The 25,088-nt window shown below is 43.1% G+C and overlaps 1 protein-coding gene across 1 annotated transcript; it reads left to right on the forward strand.

Annotated features, from left to right (window-relative positions):
• Positions 1-7,385: 7,385 nt before the first annotated feature.
• LOC311266010 (cadherin-7-like) lies at positions 7,386-23,545 on the forward strand (the record flags this gene model as incomplete). Its single annotated transcript, XM_084368197.1, has 11 exons — positions 7,386-7,811; positions 8,445-8,739; positions 9,283-9,402; positions 10,514-10,681; positions 10,854-11,041; positions 15,017-15,270; positions 15,376-15,512; positions 16,569-16,690; positions 19,876-19,993; positions 21,327-21,581; positions 22,977-23,545. Exons 1-11 carry the CDS (start codon positions 7,584-7,586, stop codon positions 23,543-23,545), a joined length of 2,454 nt encoding a protein of 817 aa, XP_084224323.1. The 5' UTR covers positions 7,386-7,583.
• Between the last annotated feature and the right edge of the window lie 1,543 nt (positions 23,546-25,088).

Consider the following 25,088-nt stretch of genomic DNA (forward strand, 5'->3'; position numbering starts at 1 on the left):
TTAGTAGGTGTTATGCTTATTACTACCATGCAACCTATCCTTGTAGGATGTTAATGAGGTGGCTTCAACACCTCCGGGTTAGGGTTAGGGTTAGTAATAGCCAGGTTAATGGTGTTGGTGACCACTATTTAGGGCTAAACGAAAACTAACCACAAGTATACTACAGCAATCTACAAACCACAATTGAATATATATTTGGTGAGTTATGAGTATTTCTAAACAAAAATTTAAAATTTCCCCCCCCCCAAAAATTAAAAATTGGAAAAATTAAAAATTAATAATTCTGGATTACTGTGCATAAATATTGCAATAAAAACTGGTTTAAAATTTCCTCACATGGGGCACCATTGTCGGGAATTGATTCCAGGGTGGTGGTAATTATTAATTCTAATAACCACACCTGCTCTACCATCAATTCCCAACAATATGTACTTATGTATGTATATATGTATGTTTGTATGTACGTGTGACTGTACGTATGTATGTATATATGTATGTGTGTATGTATGTATATATGTACGTATGTATATATATATGTATGTATGTTTATATGTATGTACGTATGTATGTACGTATATGTGGTACACTCAAAATGTGTCATTCTTTTTGGAATATTGTTTATTGATATTAATATTAATATAAGTCTTTACTTTCACTATTTATAAAAACAAAACACAATAGGAGTATTAAGCCTAATAACCAAAATGATTATTTCCACAATCTGTGAGAAAAAGCCTTAGTTCATGAGGACAGAGAAGAGCGGAACTAATGATCATCGGTGTTGTTGCGCCCAGGTTTCTTATTGCGAGGGTATCCGCCCCCTCCCCAGAGGACATTTTGGAAGAGAAAGCATCGGTTTGTGTCTTCATTCCTCTGAACTTTCACCTGTATTTTTCAGGCACCTGAACGGCACCGAACCAAAAATCATTTGTTACTGTGGTACTTAACGTGTTGAGACCCGTAACATATATATGCATGTATGTATGTATATATGTACGTATGTATGTATATACAGTTGCAATTGGAAATATTCAAACCCCCCAAATATTGCAAGGATTTACCAATGAACGCTTTTTCAAAGAGCCAGATTTTGCTTTGGATTACTTATTTATCAGTTGAGTGATACATAAAATCAACAAAGAAAACATATGATGTAGTATTCGTGTGTAACAGTATATTATGTTAATATAGCCAAGTCACAATTTTTCAACCCCTATGTAATATTGCTGTTTTTAAAACCTTCTGCTAGTTTTTAATGGCCTAAGGTGGAGTTAAAGCATGATTAAGCCTTTGGGAACTCTATAATGATCATTAATGTGCTTCAGCTGTGATGCCCATAAGACTGCAGAGTTTTGGGAGACACTTCTATGGACTGATGAAACTAAACTGGAACTGTTTGGACACATTGACCAGCGGTATGTCTGGCGTGAGAAAGGCCAGGCTTATGACCAGAAGAATACCATTCCCACGGTCAAGCATGGAGGTGGGTCATTTTTTTATTTTTTTTTATTTTACATTTTTGAAGTTATTTTATTAAACCAAACACAACAAAACCACATCATTTGTGTACAACACAGGAGGAAATGGTAAACAAACAAACAACAACAGCAAGAAAAAATAAAAGTAAAAATAAAAATAAAGAAATAAAGAAATAAAGAAATAAATTAAATCACCTAGGAGGGGAGGGGAGGGAAGGGTTGGGGGGTCGGTTGCAGTTGTTCTATACATTTTCCATATAGTCTCTGATCAGTAACCAAGGTCCATCATCTCCACGATCACATTCAAATAAGGCAGCGGTTGCCCGCTCCATTGCCAGCCGGTCCAAAAAGTCTTCCAGCCAGGCGTTGACATTAAAACAGTTTGACTTTCTATGTTTCCAGTTTATCAGTACTATTCGTTTGACTGACATGAAGGCTAGTACAACAATTCGCTGTTTGACAGTTGATACATTATCAATTCTTTTCCCCAGCAGACAACTTAGAGGACATTCAGGTATTTGTAGGTCAAGAATGGACCTCAGTTGAGCAATAACATTTTTCCAAAAATGGAGGTGGGTCATTGATGATGTGGGGATGTTTTTCTGCTGCAGGAACTGGAAATCTTGACCGTGTATCTGGCATCATGGATTCTCAGAAATACCAGGCCATTTTAAGGAGGAATGTGATGCCTTCTGTTGAGAAATTGAACCTTGGTGATCATTGGACTCTACAGCAAGACAATGATCCCAAGCACACCTCCAAATCAACAAAAGCTTGGTTGAGAAATAGATCCTTCTCAATCACCAGATTTGAAACCTATTGAAAATCTTTGGTGAGATTTAAAGAAGGCAGTTGCAGCACGGAAGCCATCAAACATCAATGAGCTAGAGGCTTTTGCACATGAAGAATGGGCAAAGATTCTAATAGAAAGGTGTAGGAAGCTTGTCAGCGCTTACCAAAACTCTTATTGGCAGTTATAAAGGCTAAAGGTTGCTCCACAAAGTACTGAAGCTGGGGGTTGAATAATAATGCACATTCACCTTTTGTGAAAAGATTTAACTTTGAGTTCAAATGAAAAAATCAATTTATGTTCTCAAAATAACTCAAATATATCAATAAATGTATTTTGTTGTTTTTAATGAGGCTTTTTGTCATATATTTTCATTAACTTGATTATATATCATTATAATATCTTTTGAGGTGAAGGGGTTGAATATTTCCGATTGCAACTGTTTGTATGTATGTATATACAGTGGCAAGAAAAAGTATGTGAACCTTTTGGAATTTCATGGTTCTCTGACTAAATTTGTCATAAAATGTGATCTGATCTTCATCTAAGTCAAGGGTATTGACAAATATAATGTGTCTAAAATAATAACACAACATTTTTTTTATCTTTCATGTCTTCATTGAGAACAACCAAAAGTCATAGTCATAGTGCTTGTGGAAAAAGTATGTGAACCCTTGAGTTAATGACCTCAAAAAAGCTAATTGGGTGGTCAGACCATGGCCTAAACTATCTGCACCAGCTAGTCAAGGATGCCAATTTGAAAACCTTCGCACAGTTGAAAAATGAATTTGATCTCCCCAGGACAGACTTCTTCAGATATCTGCAGCTGAGATCTTTTCTGATGACACACAAAGACTGGGGAAAACTTATAAGACCTACCCCTATAGAAAAGTTTCTCATTTCACAAATAAGTCATGGAGATAAGAAAATAATTAGTAAATTACATAATATATTCTTATTAACAAATGTATATAACTCTGAACATATAAGACTGAGATGGGAGGCGGAGATGAACAAAAACATATCACTCGACACTTGGAAGGAGATATGTACTGAAGCACACCTTGCCACAAACTCGAACACATGGAAGGAATTTAAGTGGAAAGTAGTTACCAGGTTCTTCAGAACACCAGCAATAACATCTAAGATGGGACCAGCACATGGTAGCTCATGTTGGAGGAATTGCGGCACTGAGAATGCCAATCACACCCATATATTCTGGCTGTGTCCCAAATTGAGCCTATTCTGGAAGGATGTTTTTGATGCTCTCAGAGAGGTTTTCAAGCGGGATATTCCACACACCCCTATAATAACATTATTGGGAGCAATTCCTGAGGGTATAGAAGGAAGGGATGTGAAATATCTCTTAAACATTTTGCTCACAGCAGCATTAAAATGCATAACCATCAGGTGGTTAAAGCCAGATCCTCCTACCTACAATGTATGGATCCAGAAAATATGGGACATTTACCAGATGGAGCAAATTACATATTCATTAAGACTTCAAAAACCTATTTTTATTAAACGATGGAAACCTGCCATAGCTCTGCTAATACAATAAGTTTGTAGCATTAGACCCTTGATCAAGTACACACATCACACATCACCATCACACGAGTGGATTTCTCTCCTATTTTTTTATTTATTTATTTATTTTATGAATTCCTTTAAATTATCATTAACTATATTGCCATTCTTTGCATTATATTCCATAATTTATCTTCCTCTACTTTTTTTTTTTTTTTTTCTCTTTCTCTCACTTTGGATGTGTGTAATTGATTTTATGTTTTATTTGTTGCTTTGTTGCGCTGCTTTAAAAAAAAAATGTACATAAAGGGAAATGAATATGTCGTGTTGTCAAAATAAATAAAAATTAAGTTCTAAAAAAAAAAAAAAAAAGCTAATTGGAGTCAGGTTTTAGCACACCTGGAGTCTCGTTGAGATAATAAGTTTGGAGGTGTGGACTACAGCTACTTTGACTGATAAAAACCCCTCAAACTTTTAGAGTTTGCTCTGCACAAGATGAACACGCTTATGTGAGCCATGCCTCGCCAAAAAGAGCTTTCAGAGGATCTACGATCAAGAATTGTTGATTTACATAAAGCTGGCAAGGGTTACAAAGTTATTTCAAAGACTTTAGATATTCACCAGTCTACAGTTAGGCAAACAATCTATAAATAGAGACACTTTGGGAATGTTGTTACTCTAAAAAATGACACCCAGAGCATAACGAAGACTTATCAATGAGGTAAAGAAACAACCCCGAATGACAGCCAAATATTTGAAGGCATCATTGGAACTGGCTAACATCTCTGTTCAAGAGTCTACAATACGTAAGACATTGAACGAGCAGGGTATCAACGGCAGGGCACCACGAAGGAAGCCACTGCTTACTAAAAAGAACATTGCTGCACGCCTGAAGTTTGCAAAGAGTACATTGACACTCCACAGCGGTATTGGCAAAATGTTTTGTGGACTGATGAAACTAAGATTGGGGAGACATAATGATTTGGGCCTGCTTTGCTGCATCAGGGCCTGGCCAGCTTGGACTCATTGAGGGGAAGATGAATTCCCAAGTATATCAGACAATTCTTCAGGATAATGTGAGAATGTCTGTAAGTCAGCTGAAACTGTGTAGAAGGTGGGTGATGCAACAGGACAACGACCCAAAACATCGGACCACAACAGAATGGCTTCAGAAAAACAAAATCCACCTTTTGGATTGGCCAAGTCAGAGCCCAGACCTCAACCCAATAGAGATGCTATGGATTGACTTGAAGAGGGCCATACACATGAGACGTCCAAAGAATATGACAGAGCTAAAGCAGTTCTGCCAGGAAGAATGGGCTAAAATTCCTCCTCAACGATGTGCAGGTCTGATCCACAGCTACAGGAAGCGCCTGGTTGAGGTTATTGCTGCCTGGGTCAACCGGTTTTTAATTCTAAGGGTTCACAAACTTTTTCCACTGCCATTTTGAATGTTGAATGAGTGTGTTCAATAAAGATATGAAAGATCAGAATTTTCTTGTGTTATTATTTTAGACACATTATATTTGTCAATACCCTTGACTTAGATGAAGATCAGATCACATTTTATGACAAATTTATTCAGAAAACAATGAAATTCCACAAGGTTCACATACTTTTTCTTGCCACTTTATGTATGTATGTATATATGTATATATGTATGTATGTATGTATATATGATACGTATGTATGTATGTATGTATGTACAGGATCCATTTCTGTTTGACTGAGCACATCATTGCAGCGACGTTTCAGACCGGGCTCTCCATCACCATCCTCACTGATCATGTGAATATGTTTTGGATGAGTTGGGTAGTTTAGAGACTTGTTCAGAATATCCTATAGAATCACTGCTGTTCTGGTGACACGTGATGGAGCGACAGGTATGTCCTTTAATGTGTCACCTGTCTGTACTTGCCAGAGGTGGGAATTGTGGAGTCATCAAGTGATCTCCATGCAATGTATTTGTTCTGCTCAGTCACTGAACCTGGTGCATTCACTAATTAGCTCACCTTCCTGGCTGAAGAGCTGTGCTGATTGGACTCAGCTGGTTTAGTGCATGAACAGAACAAATACATGGCATGGAGATGACTTGATGACTCCACAATTCCCACCTCTGGTACTTGGCACATCTAATTGTTATGTTGATGAATGTTACATATTAAACTGTGGTTGATGTTCAGACATTTAAAACCTTCTTCTTCGTGTAGTTAAGGGCCAATAAAGACATATTTATATAATCTGAGCAGCAGCAATAATAACACTGATGTTTCATGTGACCCTACCCTCCCCTACTGGAGGAGGAGCCCCCCCCCCACTCTTATAAGAGACGGATGAGCGACAGCAGGGTTCTAACAGAGAGAGAGAGAGGTCCTGGATGTTTGGGAGGCACAGAGCAGCAGCTGGATGGTAAGACTGATTTTATCATCAGTATCTCTCAATAGTTAATTCCTGAACCATTCTTCACTGAAAATATGACTGATTTTAACTCTGCATGCATGAAACAAACAGCTGATCATGTTTTTCGCTTCAGGTTGTTCTGATGTGATTCAGTTGAACAGGACATTTAAGCTAAGCAGAAAATAATCCTGTTTTTCATCCTTACTGCTGCCTTTCTATTGTGCTGTTATCAAGTTTTATTTGTTGCTTCATTTTCAGAATACCAAAAAACAAAATATTAAAAAAATAATTTTCACAGCTTAAAGGTCAAAAAAGATTTTAAATAACAGCAAACATCCTCCTGTGAAGAGAAACTTCAATTCAAACCTGAATCTACAAAACGGTTCAAATAAAAGGAAGATTTTCTGCTTTCTACATATTAACATTTAAGGTTTCCTGTTTTCTGCAGAAACATTTATACATTTAGTGTCTGACTCAGGACCAGAGATAATAAATACATTTTCTTTATTTCATTTCAGATTTTATTTATTTATGTCCGTCTGTTTTAAAAATGGATCTTAAAAATGGGTTTAATGTTAACAATCGTATTTTATATCAGATATACTGTAGTTGGTGATGAGCTGCTGAGAAATAATTGACGGACACAACGTCTTTGTTTTTCTTCTGTCTTACAGAAAACAAACGACTCAAACAGTTACAAAAAATTATGGACCAATCAAACTTTGTGTCAGCTCTTTGTGTCTCAATTCGCAGACTGACAGGAAGGTTCACACAGTTCCACGTCCCCTTGTTGGACAGTTTGACGTCTTCTTGTTGGGCAGTTTGACGTTTTCTTGTTGGAAAGTTTGACGTCTTCTTGATGGACAGCTTGACGTCTTCGCATTGGACAGTTTGACTCTCCCTGTTGGAAAGTTTGATGTTTTCTTGTTGGACAGTTTGACTCTCTCTGTTGGAAAGTTTGACGTCTTCTTGTTGGACAGTTTGACGTCTTCTTGTTGGACAGTTTGACATCTTCACGTTGGACAGTTTGACTCTCCCTGTTGGACAGTTTGACTCTCCCTGTTGGAAGTTTGACTCTCCCTGTCAGACAGTTTGACGTCTTCTTGTTGGACAGTTTGAAATCTTCTTGTTGGAAAGTTTGACGTCTTCTTAATGGACAGTTTGACATCTTCACATTGGACAGTTTGACTCTCCCTGTTGGACAGTTTGACGTCTTCTTGTTGGACAGTTTGATGTCTCCTTGTTGGACGGTTTGATGTCTTCTTGTTGGACGTTTGATGTCTCTTTGTTGGACGGTTTGATGTCTCCTTGTTGGACAGTTTGAATCTCCTCATTGGACAGTTCAGTCCTCGCTGTCTCCTTGGACATTGGTGTCTTTGTCCTCAGAGATGAGCGTTTTCTGGTTTCTGAGCATGCTCAGTTTGTTGATCCTGTGGGAGGAGCCAGGCACTGAGGCGATGACCCTGAACTCACGCCTCCTCTGTCAGGTGTCAGGACAAGGACGAGGAGCATCAGGAGGCGTCCACTCCCACCAGAGGAGCAGGAGGAGCTGGGTGTGGAACCAGTTCTTTGTCCTGGAGGAGTTCACAGGAGATGAGCCGATGTATGTCGGGAAGGTACCAAACATTTAAGATCAATAAGCGATCAATAATAACGACGATCAATCGTTAATAATCAGGTTCACACTTACACACTTCTTATAGAGGAGTCTTTATATTTATTCACGTCTATAAAACATACCTCAGACCTCAGCTGTCCAATCAGTGAAATGATATGAACACACACACACACACACACACACACACACACAGCATCCTGTGGCCTTCTGGAGATGACTAACACACCGTCCATCTGTCTGTAAGATGACGGCTGCACAGATTCAAACTGACAGTGTGTGTGTGGCTGTGGCTGTGGCTGTGGCTGCGCGCGCGCGCGTGTGTGTCTGCGTGTGTGTGTCTGCGTGTGTGTGTTTGTGTGTGTGTGTGTGTGTGTGTGTGTGTGTGTGTGTGTCTGTGTCAGATTTCCAGTTGAAGTTCTGCATAAAATATTTTCATTATAAGAAAGTCACAGCATGTAAATCAGACCTGGAGCTGTTGGAAGGTGAAGCTAGGCTAACGGTTTCCCTCCACTCCCAGTCTTTGTGCTAAGCTAGGCTAACCCCATGACTGAAACACAGAAAACACCAGGATCTATTTAAAAGTTGTGCTGTTCTTTTAACTGACTTCTGATGGTTGCCTCTGGTCCTGCAGCTACACTCTGACATGGATAAAGGTGATGGTCAGGTGAGGTACGTCCTGAGCGGTGAAGGAGCGATGTCCATCTTCAGCATCGATGAGAATACAGGAGACATTCACGCCACCAAGAGGCTGGACCGGGAAGAGCAGGCGTACTACACCCTCAGAGCTCAGGCTCGAGACCGAAAGACCAACCTTCTGGTCGAACCTGAGTCCCAGTTCATCATCAAAGTACAGGACATCAACGACAACGAGCCCAAGTTCCTGGAGGGACCGTATACCACCAGGGTGGCTGAGAGGTCTCCTGTAGGTAAGTCTGAACACCTGCAGACGATACGAGGAGCAAAATTTACCACAAAATATTGACCCAGGACTTCATCAGCTGATGATCTGTGAAAGAAAACTTAAAAAAATAAATAAATAAGTAAAAAATATCCAAAACATCCTGAAAATGTTATTGATTTAAGATTTTTGAATTTTCTTTTATTTAAAGTAGAAAATGAGTCTGTTTATTTGTAGTTTTTGAATTTTAAAATTACAAATGATGTTAAGAAAGTTTGGCCAGTAAAATACAAGTGAACAAATAGGACAAAAATCATGTTACAGCAAATATAAACTGTGCTGTTCAGTATGTTTGTTAAATGTGTCTGATGGAGTTTTAAAGTAATTTAACATAAAATAGAAAAACTGTCACAGACTCAAATGTGCCGTCCACAGACTAACAGTCAAATGATAATATGATAAAGTTCAGAGACAGTTCACCATGTTTAACAGGATGAAAATCAGAGTTCAAACAGGCTCTTAATGTGAGAGTGACCTTCCCAGTTTGTTGTGTTGAATCATTTCTGAACAGGTACGTCAGTGGTGACCGTGGTGGCAACAGACGCTGATGATCCAACATATGGAAACTCTGCAAGACTGATTTACAGCATCCTGCAGGGTCAGCCATACTTCTCTGTGGAGCCAAAGACAGGTGAGAACACACCTGAACTCAACACCTGAACACAACACCTGAACACATCAGCTGAACATGACATCTAAACACACCTAAACACTACACCTGAACACAACACCTGAACACACCTTAACACAACACCTAAACACATCACCTAAACACGACACCTAAACACAACACCTAAACACATCACCTAAACATGACACATAAACACGACACCTAAACACAACACCTAAACATTACACCTTAACCCAACACCTAAACATGACACCTAAACACAACACCTAAACACATCACCTAAACATGACACCTAAACACAACACCTAAACATTACACCTTAACCCAACACCTAAACACAACACCTAAACACATCACCTAAACACGACACCTAAACATGACACCTAAACACAACACCTTAACACGACACCTAAACATGACACTTTAACACAACACCTAAACACATCACCTAAACATGACACCTAAACACAACACCTTAATGACACCTAAACATGACATGACACCTAAACGCAAGACCTAAACATGACACCTAAACACATCACCTAAACATGACACCTAAACACAACACCTGAACACAACACCTAAACACAACACCTGAACACAACATCTAAACACAATACCTGAACACAACACCTGAGTCTAGCTTTGTTCTGATTGGCTGTTTGGACTATATGAGACATTTAAAGAAATCTTCAACTAAACAATGAATTGATTCGCTGATAAAATCATCAGCAGATGAATAAATTGTGATCATAATAATTGCTGAAATATAACAAACATTGAACAATATCGAGACATTTATGAATAATTTGGTTTTTATGAACATTTTGAATTTGCTCAGTGAAGTTTCTGATCTGCAGCAATAATAAATATTTTTTTATCAAGCTAGCAGAGCAACGACAATTTAGAGACTCAAAGATAAATCTGAGACTGGGTTCTGTCTGTGTACATGTTCACAATCTGATTATGCTAAGTTAACAAGCTAACTGACATTATTTAACATGTTTGCTGATTTATATGTGGTGTTTAAATGAATGAATGAAAATAAATCTTCCGGAATCAGCAGCTTCTATCAAGTTTGTTGTTTACCTCGGTCTCACCTGTCCTGCAGGGGTGGTGCGGACAGCTCTTCCAGACATGGACCGGGAGGTGCGGGACCGTTACCTGCTGGTCGTCCAGGCCAAAGACATGATTGGTCAGATGGGTGGTCTATCAGGAACGACCTCCGTCACCGTGATGCTGACGGACGTTAACGACAACCCGCCTCGCTTCCCCCGCAGTGAGTCTGACCTCTGACAGCATCCAATGACATCACAGAGTTAATGACAGCGGACAGATCGGACCAGCAGGTGTTTCTATTTACCTGTGTGTGTGTGTGTGTGTGTGTGTGTGTGTGTGTGTGTGTGTGTGTGTGTGTGTGTGTGTTTGTGTGCGCGCGTGCGTGCGTGCAGAGAGCTACCAGTTCAGTGTCTCAGAATCAGTCCCGGTTTCAGCTGTGGTCGCTAAGATCAAAGCTCTGGATCTGGATGTTGGTCCAAATGCTGAAATGGACTACAGGATCCAGGACGGAGACGGAGCAGGAACCTTCAGCATTATTACAGACCAGAACACACAGGAAGGACTGATCAAAGTACACAAGGTACCGCACACAGAACACAAGGTACCGCACACAGTACACAAGATACCGCAGACAGTACACAAGATACCGCAGACAGTGCACAAGAGATGTGGTGTGTTCCTGAATGGGGATGTGTCAGCGCGCAGGGCGTCTCCCAGCCAAGGACATAAAGTGGACCTGGCCTTTGAAATGAGGCAGCGGAAGCTTTGCTTTGTCTTTTGTTCTGTTTGATGTTGAGACTGTTCTGAATTCTATATGCTTTCTTCATGGAATTAAAACCCGAGACGTGAAACTGTTGCGAAGTCTTGCCTGCCGTTTCTTTGTTACTTTGAGCCAGTAACACAAGTGCAGATGTTTTTCGTTTTTTGTTTTTTTTTAGGGTGGGGGGATGGGGAGGGAGTCACGCTATGCAGGGTCGAGGTGAAGTCTGAACAAGTGAGTCTTGAGTCTTTTGCAGAAGATGGCGAGTGACTCTGCTGTCCTGACATCGGTCGGGAGTTCGTTCCACCACTGAGGCGCCAGAACAGAGAAGAGTCGGGATTTCGCTGGGCGGCCTTTGTCTGCTCTCAGCGATGGCGGTACCAGCCGGCCAGCTGATGTAGTAGAGAGAAGTGCTCGCGCTGGGGCGTGTGGTCTGACCAGTCTTTGGAGGTAGATGGGTGCAGTTCCGTTGACGGCCATGAAGGCCAGCACCTTGTACTTGAACCTGATGCAGGCCGCAACAGGAAGCCAGTGGAGGTCACGGAGGAGGGGGGTCACATGGTAAAATCTGGATAGATTGAAAACGAGGCGCGCTGCAGTGTTCTGGATACGTTGCAAAGGTTTAGTTGCAGAGGCTGGGAGTCCAACCAAGAGCGAGTTACAGTAGTCTAGGCGGGAGATGACCAGCGATTGGACCAGGAGTTGTGTCGCGTCCTTTGTGAGGAAAGACCGGATCCTGCGGATGTTGTAGAGGGCAAATCTGCAGGATCGGGCCACCACAGTGATGTTGGGGGTGCAGGATAGTCCGTCGCTGAGGATTACACCCAGATTCCTTGCAGCTGATGAAGGCGTTACTGTGACGTCCTCGACAGTGACTGACAGGTCCATGTGAGGGCAGTCTTTCCCCAGGATGATGAGGAGTTCAGTTTTACTAAGGTTGAGCTTGAGATGATGCGCAGTTGTCCAAGCGGAGATGTCTGTTGGACAATCCGAGATGCGCGTGGCAACGTGGGTGTTGGAGGATGGGGGGAAAGGAGAGGAACAGCTGGGTGTCATCAGCATAACAGTGGTAAGAGAATCCATGTGATATGATTGCAGAGCCTAGTGATCTAGTGTATAGTGAAAACAGAAGCGGTCCTAGTACTGAGCCTTGAGGGACACCAGTTTCCAGGGAGCAGGGTTTGGACAAGGAGCCATTCCACGTGACCTGAAAGGTGCGTTTTGTCAGGTATGATGTGAACAAGGTTAGAGCAGAGTCAGCAATGCCAAGTTCAGCCATAGTGGAGAGGAGGATTTGGTGGTTGACTGAGGCAAACGCAGAGGATAAGTCGAGGAGGATGAGGACTGACGAGTGGGACGAGGCTCTGGCGGCCCGGAGCGACACTGTGAGGAGGGCCGTCTCAGTGGAGTGAGCAGTCCTGAAGCCTGACTGATGGAGGTCAAGGAGGTCATTTTGCGAAAGGTAGGAGGACAGTTGGTTGTAGACGGCACGTTCCAGGGTTTTAGAGAGGAATGAGAGAAGAGATACGGGTCTGTAGTTGTGGATGTCGGCCGAGTCTAGAGTGGGTTTCTTTAGGAGTGGCTTTACTGTAGCTGTCTTGAAAGGAGCTGGAATACGACCTGAAGTGAGGGAGGAGTTGATCAGGGTGGTGAGGTTAGGCAAGATGTCGTGTGAGATGTTTTGGAGAAGAGAGGAGGGAATCAGGTCGAGGGAACAGGTGGTGACACGGTTAGACATCACTAGTGTGTGAACATCTTCAGAGGAGAGAGGGCTGAAGCAGGTAAGGCTGTCATCGGTGAGGGTTGGGGGAGGTGCTTTCTGGGAGGGCATAGTAGTAAATGAGGAGCTGATGTCTTACTTTCTTGGTAAAGTAAGTTGCAAAATCATCAGCAGTGAGGGAGGATGGAGGGGAGGGGTTGGATGCAGAGGAGATGATCTTTGACAGATAGAAGGCAGTTTTGGCTGCTGAAACAGTTGATGACAAATCAGACAGGAGGTGGTGGTAGTGAGCAAGGTCATCAGGATGATGTGATTTTTTCCATTTTCTCTCTGCTGCTCGTAACAATGATCTGTTGGTTTGCAGCAATTCAGACAGCCAGGGAGGGTGGGGAGATGATTGTGCTGGTAGGGAGGTGAAGGGACAGAGAGTGTTTAAAGAGGAGGAGAAGGAGGACAACAGACTGGAGGAGGCTTCCTCAGTGGACAGTAGAGAGAACTGTTCTGTGGATGGTAGTGAGGTGAGAACAGTTAGGAGAGAGTGGAGGGAGAGAGGCATTTCAGGTTGATTTCAAGGTAATGCACACAGTACACAAGATACTGCAGACAGTACTCAAGGTACTGCAGACAGTACACAAGATACTGCAGACAGTACTCAAGGTACTGCAGACAGTACACAAGAGACTGCACACAGTACACATGATACTGCAGACAGCACACAAGGTACTGCAGACAGTACACAAGATACTGCAGACAGTACACGAGACTGCACACAGTACACAAGATACTGCAGACAGTACACAAGGTACTGCACACAGTACACCAGAGACTGCACACAGTACACACGATACTGCAGACAGTACACAAGATACTGTAGACAGTACACGAGACTGCACACAGTCCACAAGATACTGCAGACAGTACACAAGGTACTGCACAAAGTACACAAGATACTGCCGACAGTACTCAAGGTACTGCAGACGGTACACAAGAGACTGCACACAGTACACAAGAGACTGCACACCGTACACAAGGTACTGCACACAGTACACAAGAGACTGCACACAGTACACAAGGTACTGCAGACAGTACACAAGAGACTGCACACAGTACACAAGGTACTGCAGACAGTACACAAGGTACTGCAGACAGTACACAAGAGACTGCACACAGTACACAAGAGACTGCACAGTACATAAGATACTGCAGACAGTACACAAGGTACTGCAGACAGTACACAAGAGACTGCACAAAGTACACAAGAGACTGCACACAGTACACAAGGTACTGCACACAGTACAAACGAGACTGCACACAGTACACAAGATACTGCAGACAGTACACAAGGAACTGCACACAGTACACAAGAGACTGCACAAAGTACACAAGATACTGCCGACAGTACACAAGGTACTGCAGACAGTACACAAGAGACTGCACAGTACATAAGATACTGCAGACAGTACACAAGGTACTGCAGACAGTACACAAAAGACTGCACAAAGTACACAAGAGACTGCACACAGTACACAAGGTACTGCACACAGTACACAAGATACTGCACACAGTACACAACAGACTGCACAAAGTACACAAGACTGCACACAGTACACAAGATACTGCAGACAGTACACAAGAGACTGCACAAAGTACACAAGATACTGCAGACAGTACACAAGAGACTGCACAAAGTACACAGGGTACTGCAGACAGTAAACTGTTCGGTTCTTTGCAGAATGATCAGTTCTGTTGTTGGTTGAACTGACTCTGACAGTGTGTATGCGTGTTAGTGCAGCTGTGAACAGTGTGCCTGTCTGATCATTGCATCAGTGTGACAGAGCTGCAGCAGATCTGGTGTGTGTTCTCAGTCCCAGAGGAGAATTGTCTGCTGCTCCACACACACACACACACACACACTCAAGACCTCAGTGATGCATTAAAAACACAAAATGATCCAAAGTCAAATCCTCAGTTTTATGAAGACACGTTTTTAGTCGTGTATGTCATGAGACCGTTTAATCTCCAGGTGATGAGATGATGATGTCACTATATCCATGCTACCCCCCCCCCCCCCCAAGGATCTGGACTTTGAGACAAAGTCGAGCTACATGTTGCGTGTCGAGGCGTCCAACCGTTACGTGGATGCTCGTTTCCTGTCAGCGGGTCCATTCAGCGACATAGCAACAGTTCGTCTGCAGGTGGAGAATGTAGACGAGCCTCCCGTGTTCTCCGCCCCCGTCAGTCGGATGGTGATCTCTGAGGCCGCTGCCGTGGGAACTGACGTAGGATCAGTGTCAGCTCATGACCCTGACTCCACCAACAGCCCCATCAGGTATGATGGCAACAGTGTGTGCGTGTGTGTGTGCAAGTGTATTAACAGTACCAGCAGGTGTTTCAATTTACTTGTGTGTGTGTGTGTGTGTGTGTGTGTGTGCAGGTACTCTATAGACAGGAAATCAGACGTGGCGTGTTACTTTAACATCAACAGCCGCTCAGGTGTGATCACGACTGCCCGTCCTCTGGACAGAGAGACCGTTGCTCTGCACAACATCAGCGTCCTCGCCACAGAGAGCCGTAAGTTTCACCTTTACACCACTTTATTATTTTATTCATTCTAAAGATGAAGTACGGTGGCAACCAGAGGGAGCATCAGCAACGATCCTGCAGAGTTTAAAGTTTATCTTTGACGTCACATTAAAGGTGTTAAAGACCACAGGGGCCACATATCACCAGAGTAAGATATCCATCATTGGCTGTAGCTATTGTTACCTAATTAGCTCATGGCTCAGTTAGCTGTGGAGCCAGTGACCCTTGAGTCTGTCTGGACTGAGACCTCAGGTCACAGGAGGAGGCAATACAGTGACTGGGCTCCTCCCAGTGAACCCGTCTGGACACCAGACTGGGACTGAACTTAGCCTCTGAGAGTGACAGAGGTAAGTGTGAAGACAGAGGACACAGTGCAGAGGTGATTTACAGCGGATCTGACCAGGACTAAGACTCAGGGGACGAGAAGACACGGCAGGCGGGGACAGGAGAGGACAGAGCGAGAGAGACAGAATATTTTCACGTTACTCTGTGAACTGAGGATTTATTTGGACCGAACCAGAGGTGACTGTGGAGACAAACCAACACTGTTCTGGTGACTGTGGTTCAGTTTGTGTCCAGTTTGAATGTGTGTGTTTGATGAGTTAACGAGGCGATGAAGCTCGTCTGAGTTCAGTCACAGAGAGAAACTTGAGTTCAGAAGGTGGACGGTTGTATTTTTCTGTTTAGAAGGAAAATAGATGTCAAAATATTTCCTTTCTTCACATTTAGTGAGTTTATGTTGTCGACTTATTAGACTCAGTAGTGAACTGGCTGCTTTTACATCTCCAGCTGAAACTACAGGCTGTCAGACTATCACCTCTGAGCTACAGAGTGCTGTTAGGAGCTGGCTGGTTAGCATGTTAACTTCAGTAGAGACTTCTCTGACTAATCGTCAACACTGTGTCTTCACTCTCTGATCACAATGTTAGCTCAGTTTTTAATGTTTTAAAGGTGCTATTTGTAAGAAAAGTTGATTTTTCAGTCCCATTCCCAACTCATCAAATAGTGAGTGTGTGTGTGTGTGTGTGTGTGTGTGTGTGTCAGAGGATCAGTCTCAGGTGGGGAAAGCTGTGGTTCTGGTCTCTGTGACAGACGTGAACGACAACGCTCCGAGCTTCGCTGTCGAGTACGAAACATTCGTCTGTGAGAACTCAGAACCTGGACAGGTAAACTCAACTGGACACTGATGATGTCATCTTCAACCTTTTAAACTTTTATTCATAAATATATCTGACTTCATAAAGTAAACGTTTTTGTCTGAAGTTGTTTCCTTAATCTGAACAATCATATTTTAGTTTTTACACAATAAATATTTACTCTTACAGATTAAGAATTGTTTTTTATTCATATTACAGTTATTTATTAGATTTGTCTAAACTCACTTTGACCTGTAAACACAATATATTCCCAATAAATCCACAATAATTTATATTTATAAAGCGAAAGGGAGCAGCAGACGTTGGACTGCCCGAGGAGATTAATGTTTTGCTGCTGTGACCTTTGACCTTCAGATTAATCAGCTGACAGTTAGTTATGTTTAAAGGTCCCATATTATACTGTTTTTCATCAATTTCACACAGCTGTCAGAGGTCCAACAACACTGTATTCGAAATGTATTGCCCCAAACCCATCAGTGGTCCTGAATTTCAGCTGTCTAAAAGTCGCTCAAGTGAGCTCTACTGAGAGCAGGCTGTTTCTGTGCCTGCACCTTTAAATGCTAATGAGCTCCGTCTGTCAACGCCTGCCTTGCCTGCTACACGCCCCTCTCAGGGAGAGGATGCCGCTTACGCTAGCGGTAGCATGCACTAATGTTTACGGTGGATGTATCACTATGGCTCGCCGAGATGCTGTCGTTCAACTGGCTGTATAAGCTTAATAAGCCAACACTCAGGAATTTGTGTGTTGTCCACCATTACATGAGAGACTCCCCACTCCCCAACACAACCACCCGGCTCCCATCCCCCACTGACCTGCAACAGGTAACATCTAAAAACAGCTAGCGAAAGCTGTGTTTGTCTCCAACACAGTCTCCAAACTCTTGGACACTGTTTGCATAGTCTCTGTCTCCAGTCTGCACGTTTCCAGACTTTTTACTGTGACAACCAAGCTCCCTTGTAATATTATTAACATTAAACTCGCTTCAAACGCCATTGCATAGCGGACCGAAGCTAACTAATTAGCCAATTTCAAGCTGACTTTACCATACTCGTAGGCAACTGTAAATACTATCAAAACGTGGCGACACTTACCTGTGGCTCGGGTGCAGTTGCTGGGTCCCGTATGGTTGGGACTGATCCTTTTAGGAGGGTCAGTGTCGAGGCAAATGTGGTCCGATGTGAAGTGGTTAGCACACACAAACAAACTTACACAAGATTAGATTAGATTAGATTAGACACACTGATCCCTCAATGATCTCGCACTGATCTCACACTGACCCCACACTGATCTCGCACTGATCTCGCACTGATCCCACACTGACCCCACACTGATCTCACACTGATCCCACAATGATCTCACACTGATCTCGCACTGATCTCACACTGACCTCACACTGGTCTCACACTGATCCCGCACTGATCTCGCACTGACCCCACACTGACCCCACACTGATCTCACACTGATCCCACACTGATCCCACACTGATCTCACACTGATCCCACAATGATCCCACACTGATCTCACACTGATCCCACACTGATCCCACACTGATCTCACACTGATCCCACAATGATCTCACACTGATCTCACACTGATCTCACACTGATCCCACACTGACCCCACACTGATCTCACACTGATCTCACACTGATCCCACACTGACCCCACACTGATCTCACACTGATCTCACACTGATCCCACACTGACCCCACACTGATCTCACACTGACCTCACACTGATCTCACACTGATCCCACACTGATCTCACACTGATCCCACACTGACCCCACACTGATCTCACACTGATCCCACACTGATCCCACACTGATCTCACACTGATCCCACACTGATCTCACACTGATGTCACACTGATCCCACACTGACCCCACACTGATCTCACACTGATCTCACACTGATCCCACACTGATCTCACACTGATCCCACACTGACCCCACACTGATCACACACTGATCCCACACTGATCCCACACTGATCTCACACTGATCCCACACTGATCTCACACTGATGTCACACTGATCCCACACTGACCCCACACTGATCTCACACTGATCTCACACTGATCCCACACTGATCTCACACTGATCCCACACTGACCCCACACTGACCCCACACTGATCACACACTGATCCCACACTGATCTCACACTGACCCCACACTGATCTCACACTGATCCCACACTGATCTCACACTGATCTCACTCACGTGACCGAGGAGGGTCGTCTCCTCTCCTCTTTGTTCAGACTGCAGGCAGATACGATCTTTCAGGATTTGATCAGATCAGATTTTTGTGTTACCAATATATTTGCCGGGGTTGCTATGGTAACGACGTAGGCGGCAGTAACTCTGTTTTGTGGTGATGCAGCTTTCCAACACAAAGCGTGATCAGTGATCTGCTCCACATGTGGTTTGGATCTGATTTGCAAAAATAGTGTTTGATGTGTTTCTGTTGTCGAGACTACCTAAAATCCAGCCGGGTTCGGACTAGATGAGGGTTATATGACACACACCCTCCCACCAGAGAGGTGAGCAGAGGAGGCAAGGAAAGGAGTCGAGGAGAGAAGAGATGAGGAGGCACAAAACAGAGAAATGAGAAGAGCCCCTGATCGTATCACTTAGTGTGTGGATGCTAGGGATGCAACAATATTCAATATTTTATCAAACCGTTCAATACGCCCTGTTAGGTTCAATACACAAAGGCAAACATTACAATACAATACAGTACAATACTACAATAATGTTTGCTGTTTAACTTGATTGGATACTGCATATGTTTTTTATGGAAGGCAATTAAGATAAGTGTTACGTTTTTATAATAAGGTTTGTGGTTTGACTATATCTGCTTTTAATTATTTTTACATGCAATATTGCCTTTGCTAGTGTGAGTAGGTTTTATATTAAGATATCGAAACCGTACCGTTACCGTGACCCAAAAACTGTGATGCATACCGAACTGTGGGAAAACTCTACCGTTGCATCCCTAGTGGATGCTCAGTTTAAAGGGCCATTCTGTTGTTTCTGGTGTCAGAAGGATCTGAGTCAGCTGCTGGAGTGTAACGCCTGCAGGACATCCTGACAACAGATTAAATAAATAAATGTTTTAAAACTGTAATACAGTTTTCTCTCTTTGTTTCATTTTGTGTCAGCTGACCTTCTCGTTGACCTTTGACCTCTCAGATCATTCAGACTCTGAGTGCTGTGGATCGTGATGAACCAGAAAATGGACATCACTTCCTGTTCTCTCTGACTGCTGAGGCTGCTGGGAACCTCAACTTCACCCTGAGAGATAATAAAGGTGAGAAACAGAATGTGAATGAAGCTCCACCTTAAATAATGAAACAGGGCCGGTGTATTAACTCAAGGTCCACTTACTGTCTCTCTCCTGGAGCTTTAAACCTACAGTATCCCTGTGACCACTGAACACACCTCATTCACTGAAAAAAACATGTTTTCAAGGTTCTGCTGCCCTCAAGTGGCTGACACCGACACATAAGGACAATCCGTCCATCTTTTTTACTCTAAACTGCCACGATCACTCAACCTACAGTCCGTCTGATGTTTCATCTAAACAAACCCTCAGAAATCTGTGAGATGACTCTGTAGAAGTGGATTCACAGTGTAGGCATGACAACCATCAAGACTGAGCATGTGGAGAAAACAGCACCTACAGAAATTTAAACTTATCCTAGATATTTGAGTGCAGTGGTACCACAGGTAACTCCTTAAAGGAATAGTTCACTCTAGAATGAAATTCAGTCATTATCGACTAACCCTCATGCTGATGAGAAGTCCGGTGTAGTTTCTTATTCCTCAAAGTGCAGCTGGAGACCCACGGGGGTACCCTCCTGCAGCAAACATCCATATAACGGGCATCAATGGTGTCCGAGACGAAAAGGTCCATAAAACTACACAAAAACTTTGTAATTTCCTCCATACTGCTCGTCCGCTGCAATCCAGCTGTGAGTTTCAAAGTTTCAAATCACTAGTGCAGCAGATCCCTCTTGTCGCTCGGTCGCTCACAGCTGGATGTAAATACCGGTGTGTATCTATCGCGAGTCTCGTTCATCTTGTCTGGCGCGGCTTCCGTAGTGCAATCGGCTATGAGGGAGACTCACGTGCCTCCAGGCAAATATAGTATAGTGACTGTTTAGGCTAGAAAAATGCACTAAATGACGTCGTTTCAAATAAACTCTGGATGTCGCCACTTGGACACTTGGATGCAGCAGACGAGCAGTATGGAGGAATATTACAAAGTTTTTGTGTAGTTTTATGGACCTTTTCGTCTTGGACACCATTGACGCCCGTTATATGGATGTTTGCTACAGGAGGGAACCCCCGCGGGTCTCCAGCTGCACTTGGAGGAATAAGAAACTATACCTGACTTCTCATCAGCATGAGAGTGAGTCGATAATGACTGAATTTTGTTCTAGAGTGAACTATTCCTTTAAAAATGACTCGAGTCCACCTTAAAAAATCCCTGTCTGATTTACTGTTAGCTTGATTTCTTTCTTTTTCCAGTCAGAAAAAAAATCTTTACAGTTCACAGCCGACCATTTCAAAGTCCTGCAGGTTCGTCTATCTGCTGACAAGACTCAGGTGTTTCAGGCTTTCCATTCATCTGTCCTCAGACAACACAGCTTCTGTCCTGACTCAGCATGGTGGTTTCCTGCAGCGGGATCAGCTGGTACACTTCCTGCCAGTGGTGATTTCAGATGGCAGCAATCCGTCTCTAAGCAGCACTAACACGCTGTCCATCATCGTCTGCACCTGTGATATCACCGGAAACCATCGCTCCTGCAGTCATGGTACATCCCTACTGCTGGTGGTCGGCCTCAGCACTGCCGCCACCGCCGGCGTCCTCACCTGTGTCCTCACTCTGCTGGGTAAGACCTGAGACATGACCATCAGCACAGAGATCTACCTCCAATCATAACAACCACCTACAATCATGAAAACAACCACCTACAATCATAACAACCACCTACTTCATGATAACCACCTACTTCATGATAACAACCACCTTCATGATAACAACCACCTACAATCATAACAACCACCTACAATCATAACAACCACCTACTTCATGATAACCACCTACTTTATGATAACAACCACCTTCATTATAACAACCACCTACGATCATAACAACCACCTACAATCATGATAACAACCACCTACAATCATAACAACCACCTACAATCATGATAACCACCTACAATCAGAAAAACCACCTACAATCATAAAAAAACATCTACAATCATGATAACAACCACCTACAATCATAAAAAAACACCTACAATCATAACAACCACCTACAATCATAAAAAACATCTACAATCATGATAACAACCACCTACAATCATGATAACAACCACCTACAATCATAACAACCACCTACAATCATAACAACCACCTACAACCATGATAACAACCACCTACAATCATAACAACCACCTACAATCATAACAACCACCTACAATCATGATAACAACCATCTACAATCATGAAAACCACCTACAATCATAACAACCACCTACAATCATGAAAACAACCACCTACAATCATAACGACCACCTACAATCATGATAACAACCACCTACAATCATGAAAACCACCTACAATCATGATAATAACCACCTACAATCATGATAACAACCACCTACAATCATAACAACCACCTACAATCATGATAACAACCACCTACAATCATAACAACCACCTACAGTCATAATAACAACCACCTACAATCATCATAACAACCACCTACAATCATAAAAAACATCTACAATCATGATAACAACCACCTACAATCATGATAACAACCACCTACAATCATAACAACCACCTACAATCATGATAACAACCACCTACAATCATGATAACAACCACCTACAATCATAACAACAACCTACAATCATAACAACAACCTACAATCATGATAACAACCACCTACAATCATAACAACCACCTACAATCATGATAACAACCACCTACAATCATAACAACCACCTACAATCATGAAAACAACCACCTACAATCATAACAACCACCAACAATCATGATAACAACCACCTACAATCATGATAACAACCACCTACAATCATAACAACCACCTACAATCATGAAAACAACCACCTACAATCATAACAACCACCAACAATCATGATAACAACCACCTACAATCATGATATCAACCACCTACAATCATGATAACAACCAGGATGTAATGGAAGTTTGATACCACTGTTTAAATGAGTCCCCCCTTCCTGTGTCCTCAGGTGTTGTCATGGTAACGGTTGCTGTCCGACACAGGAGGAGAGAACCTCTGATGATGGATGATGAGCGAGACATTCGTGAGAACATTGTTCGTTATGACGATGAAGGTGGAGGTGAGGAGGACACCAAGGCCTTCGACATGCTCACTTTAAGACACCTTAACAAAACAAAACCAACCCACCGACACCCAGACCAGAACCCGCCAAGACTCCACAGCAGAACACTGGAGTATAGCACAGATAAGAACCAGCTGTTCCAGGAGTTCATCAGGGACAGACTGCAGGAGGCAGACCTGGACCTGAAGGCGCCTCCTTACGACTCTCTGCAGACCTACGCCTTCGAGGGAAGCGGGTCGGCCGCCGAGTCGCTCAGCTCATTAAACTCGCTCGACTCATTAAATTCATTAGAGTCAGAGCAGAACTATGACTTCCTGAAAGCATGGGGGCCGAGGTTCAGGAAGCTTGCAGACCTCTATGGAAGCCATGAGGGAGGGGGCGTCGCCTCATTGCCCTCAGACAGCCCCTACAACAGGTGTGTCAAGACAACAGGTACGGGGGCGTGGCTTAAATAAGAACTTCCTGTTTAATCTTTCTGTTGTCTTTATCTGAGTCATCTGAACTGGATCAGGATCACATGTGGATCAAGATCAGAGTGCTGTCAGAGGTGTTTCTGATACCCTGAACCTGAGTCACAGCAGAGTTCAGGACATCCTGTGTTTTTAAAACTGAGGATACGTCATATGAGGATGGATGGCCCCGTCTCCTTTTGGGGGTTAGAAGCGTACTTTAATCTTCACTTTCATAACACGAGAAACTACTTCTTCATTGTAGTAACAGTGTAAATTCCTCTTTGAAGACAATAAGTGTGAATTATTCACAAACTATCATCATAAGTCATGTTTCCACACAACAACTTCTATGTGAATTGAACTGAAGAACTGAATCCAAACAGCAACTTTCAAAAGACGGAGCAGAAGGAATAACCTAAACTTTCACCCTGAGACACATAAATAGTCAAGGTCAGTGTGGTAACTGATGCTAGGGATGAGTACAATAACACTGTACAGCAGTATGAGTGTAAACTACAACTAAGACTGACAGAGATTGGACAACCAGAGGTAACGTCAAGCAACTTTCAAGTCTTTGTGTGGCAATCCACACAGGAGAGGGAGCTGCTGAGTCGAGGATAGGAGGACTTTTCCTGTGTCCCTCAGAGAAAGGTGAGGGCGTCCCAAACCACTGCTCAGTCACACTACAGGTAGACAATCAACTGTACCATGACCTTGTTCCAAAACAAAGATGGACAGCAACCAGCAGCACGAGACATTTGTGCTAAAAAGTCAAAAGCTCCAGATTTGGTGAGATCCTGATGGAGGCATGTAGGACTGTAGAGTCTCCAGAGGTAACTTCAGATACAGCTGTTTACAGGTACTTCAGGACCCCTGTCAGGACCCGTCTGTCCGACCGACCCAGACTGGAACAGACACGATCCTGTCAGTCACACACATCAGATATTATCCATTTAGTGTTCATTTTGTTAATGACAACTGTGAGGAAAAATGTTCGTCTAAGACATTATTTCTCCATGACAAAGACAAAGACGAGACGAGTACGTCATTAAATATTATGTGACATTTTATCAGTTCTGGATGAGGTTCTGTGTGATCACTCCTTGACTGGAACAGACACTCCTTGACTCCTGACTTATTTATGGTCTATTTTATACATTCTATTGTTTTATTCCCTCAGTTTTAGCTTCTATCTTATTTTACTGTTTTAGCCCCTCGATTTTCCAGTGTCTTCCTCCTGGGGGCCTACCACACCGGGAGTTGCTCTGGTCCACCGATGGGGGTGCTGTCCTGTGGACGGCCCTGGCCCGGGTGGCTAGAGAGCTCTACACCTTGGTGTGGAGCCTCCTGTCTGCCTGGGCTGGGGGGGTCGTTGTGGTGGCGCCCCTGCAGTCATGGACCATGATTTCTCTCGGTGTGCGCGGACCCCAAAGGTAGCTTCTTCCTCACCTCTGATTTCAGTGCCCAGCCATGTCTCCTTAGCAACAGCTAGTTTATGTGTGTGGGTGTGCATATGTTTGTGTGTGTGGGTGTGTATGTCTGTCCG

This window comes from Pagrus pagrus (genome assembly GCF_965226575.1).
Source record: "Pagrus pagrus genome assembly, chromosome: 12".
In the NCBI taxonomy this organism is placed as follows: Eukaryota; Metazoa; Chordata; class Actinopteri; order Spariformes; family Sparidae; genus Pagrus; species Pagrus pagrus.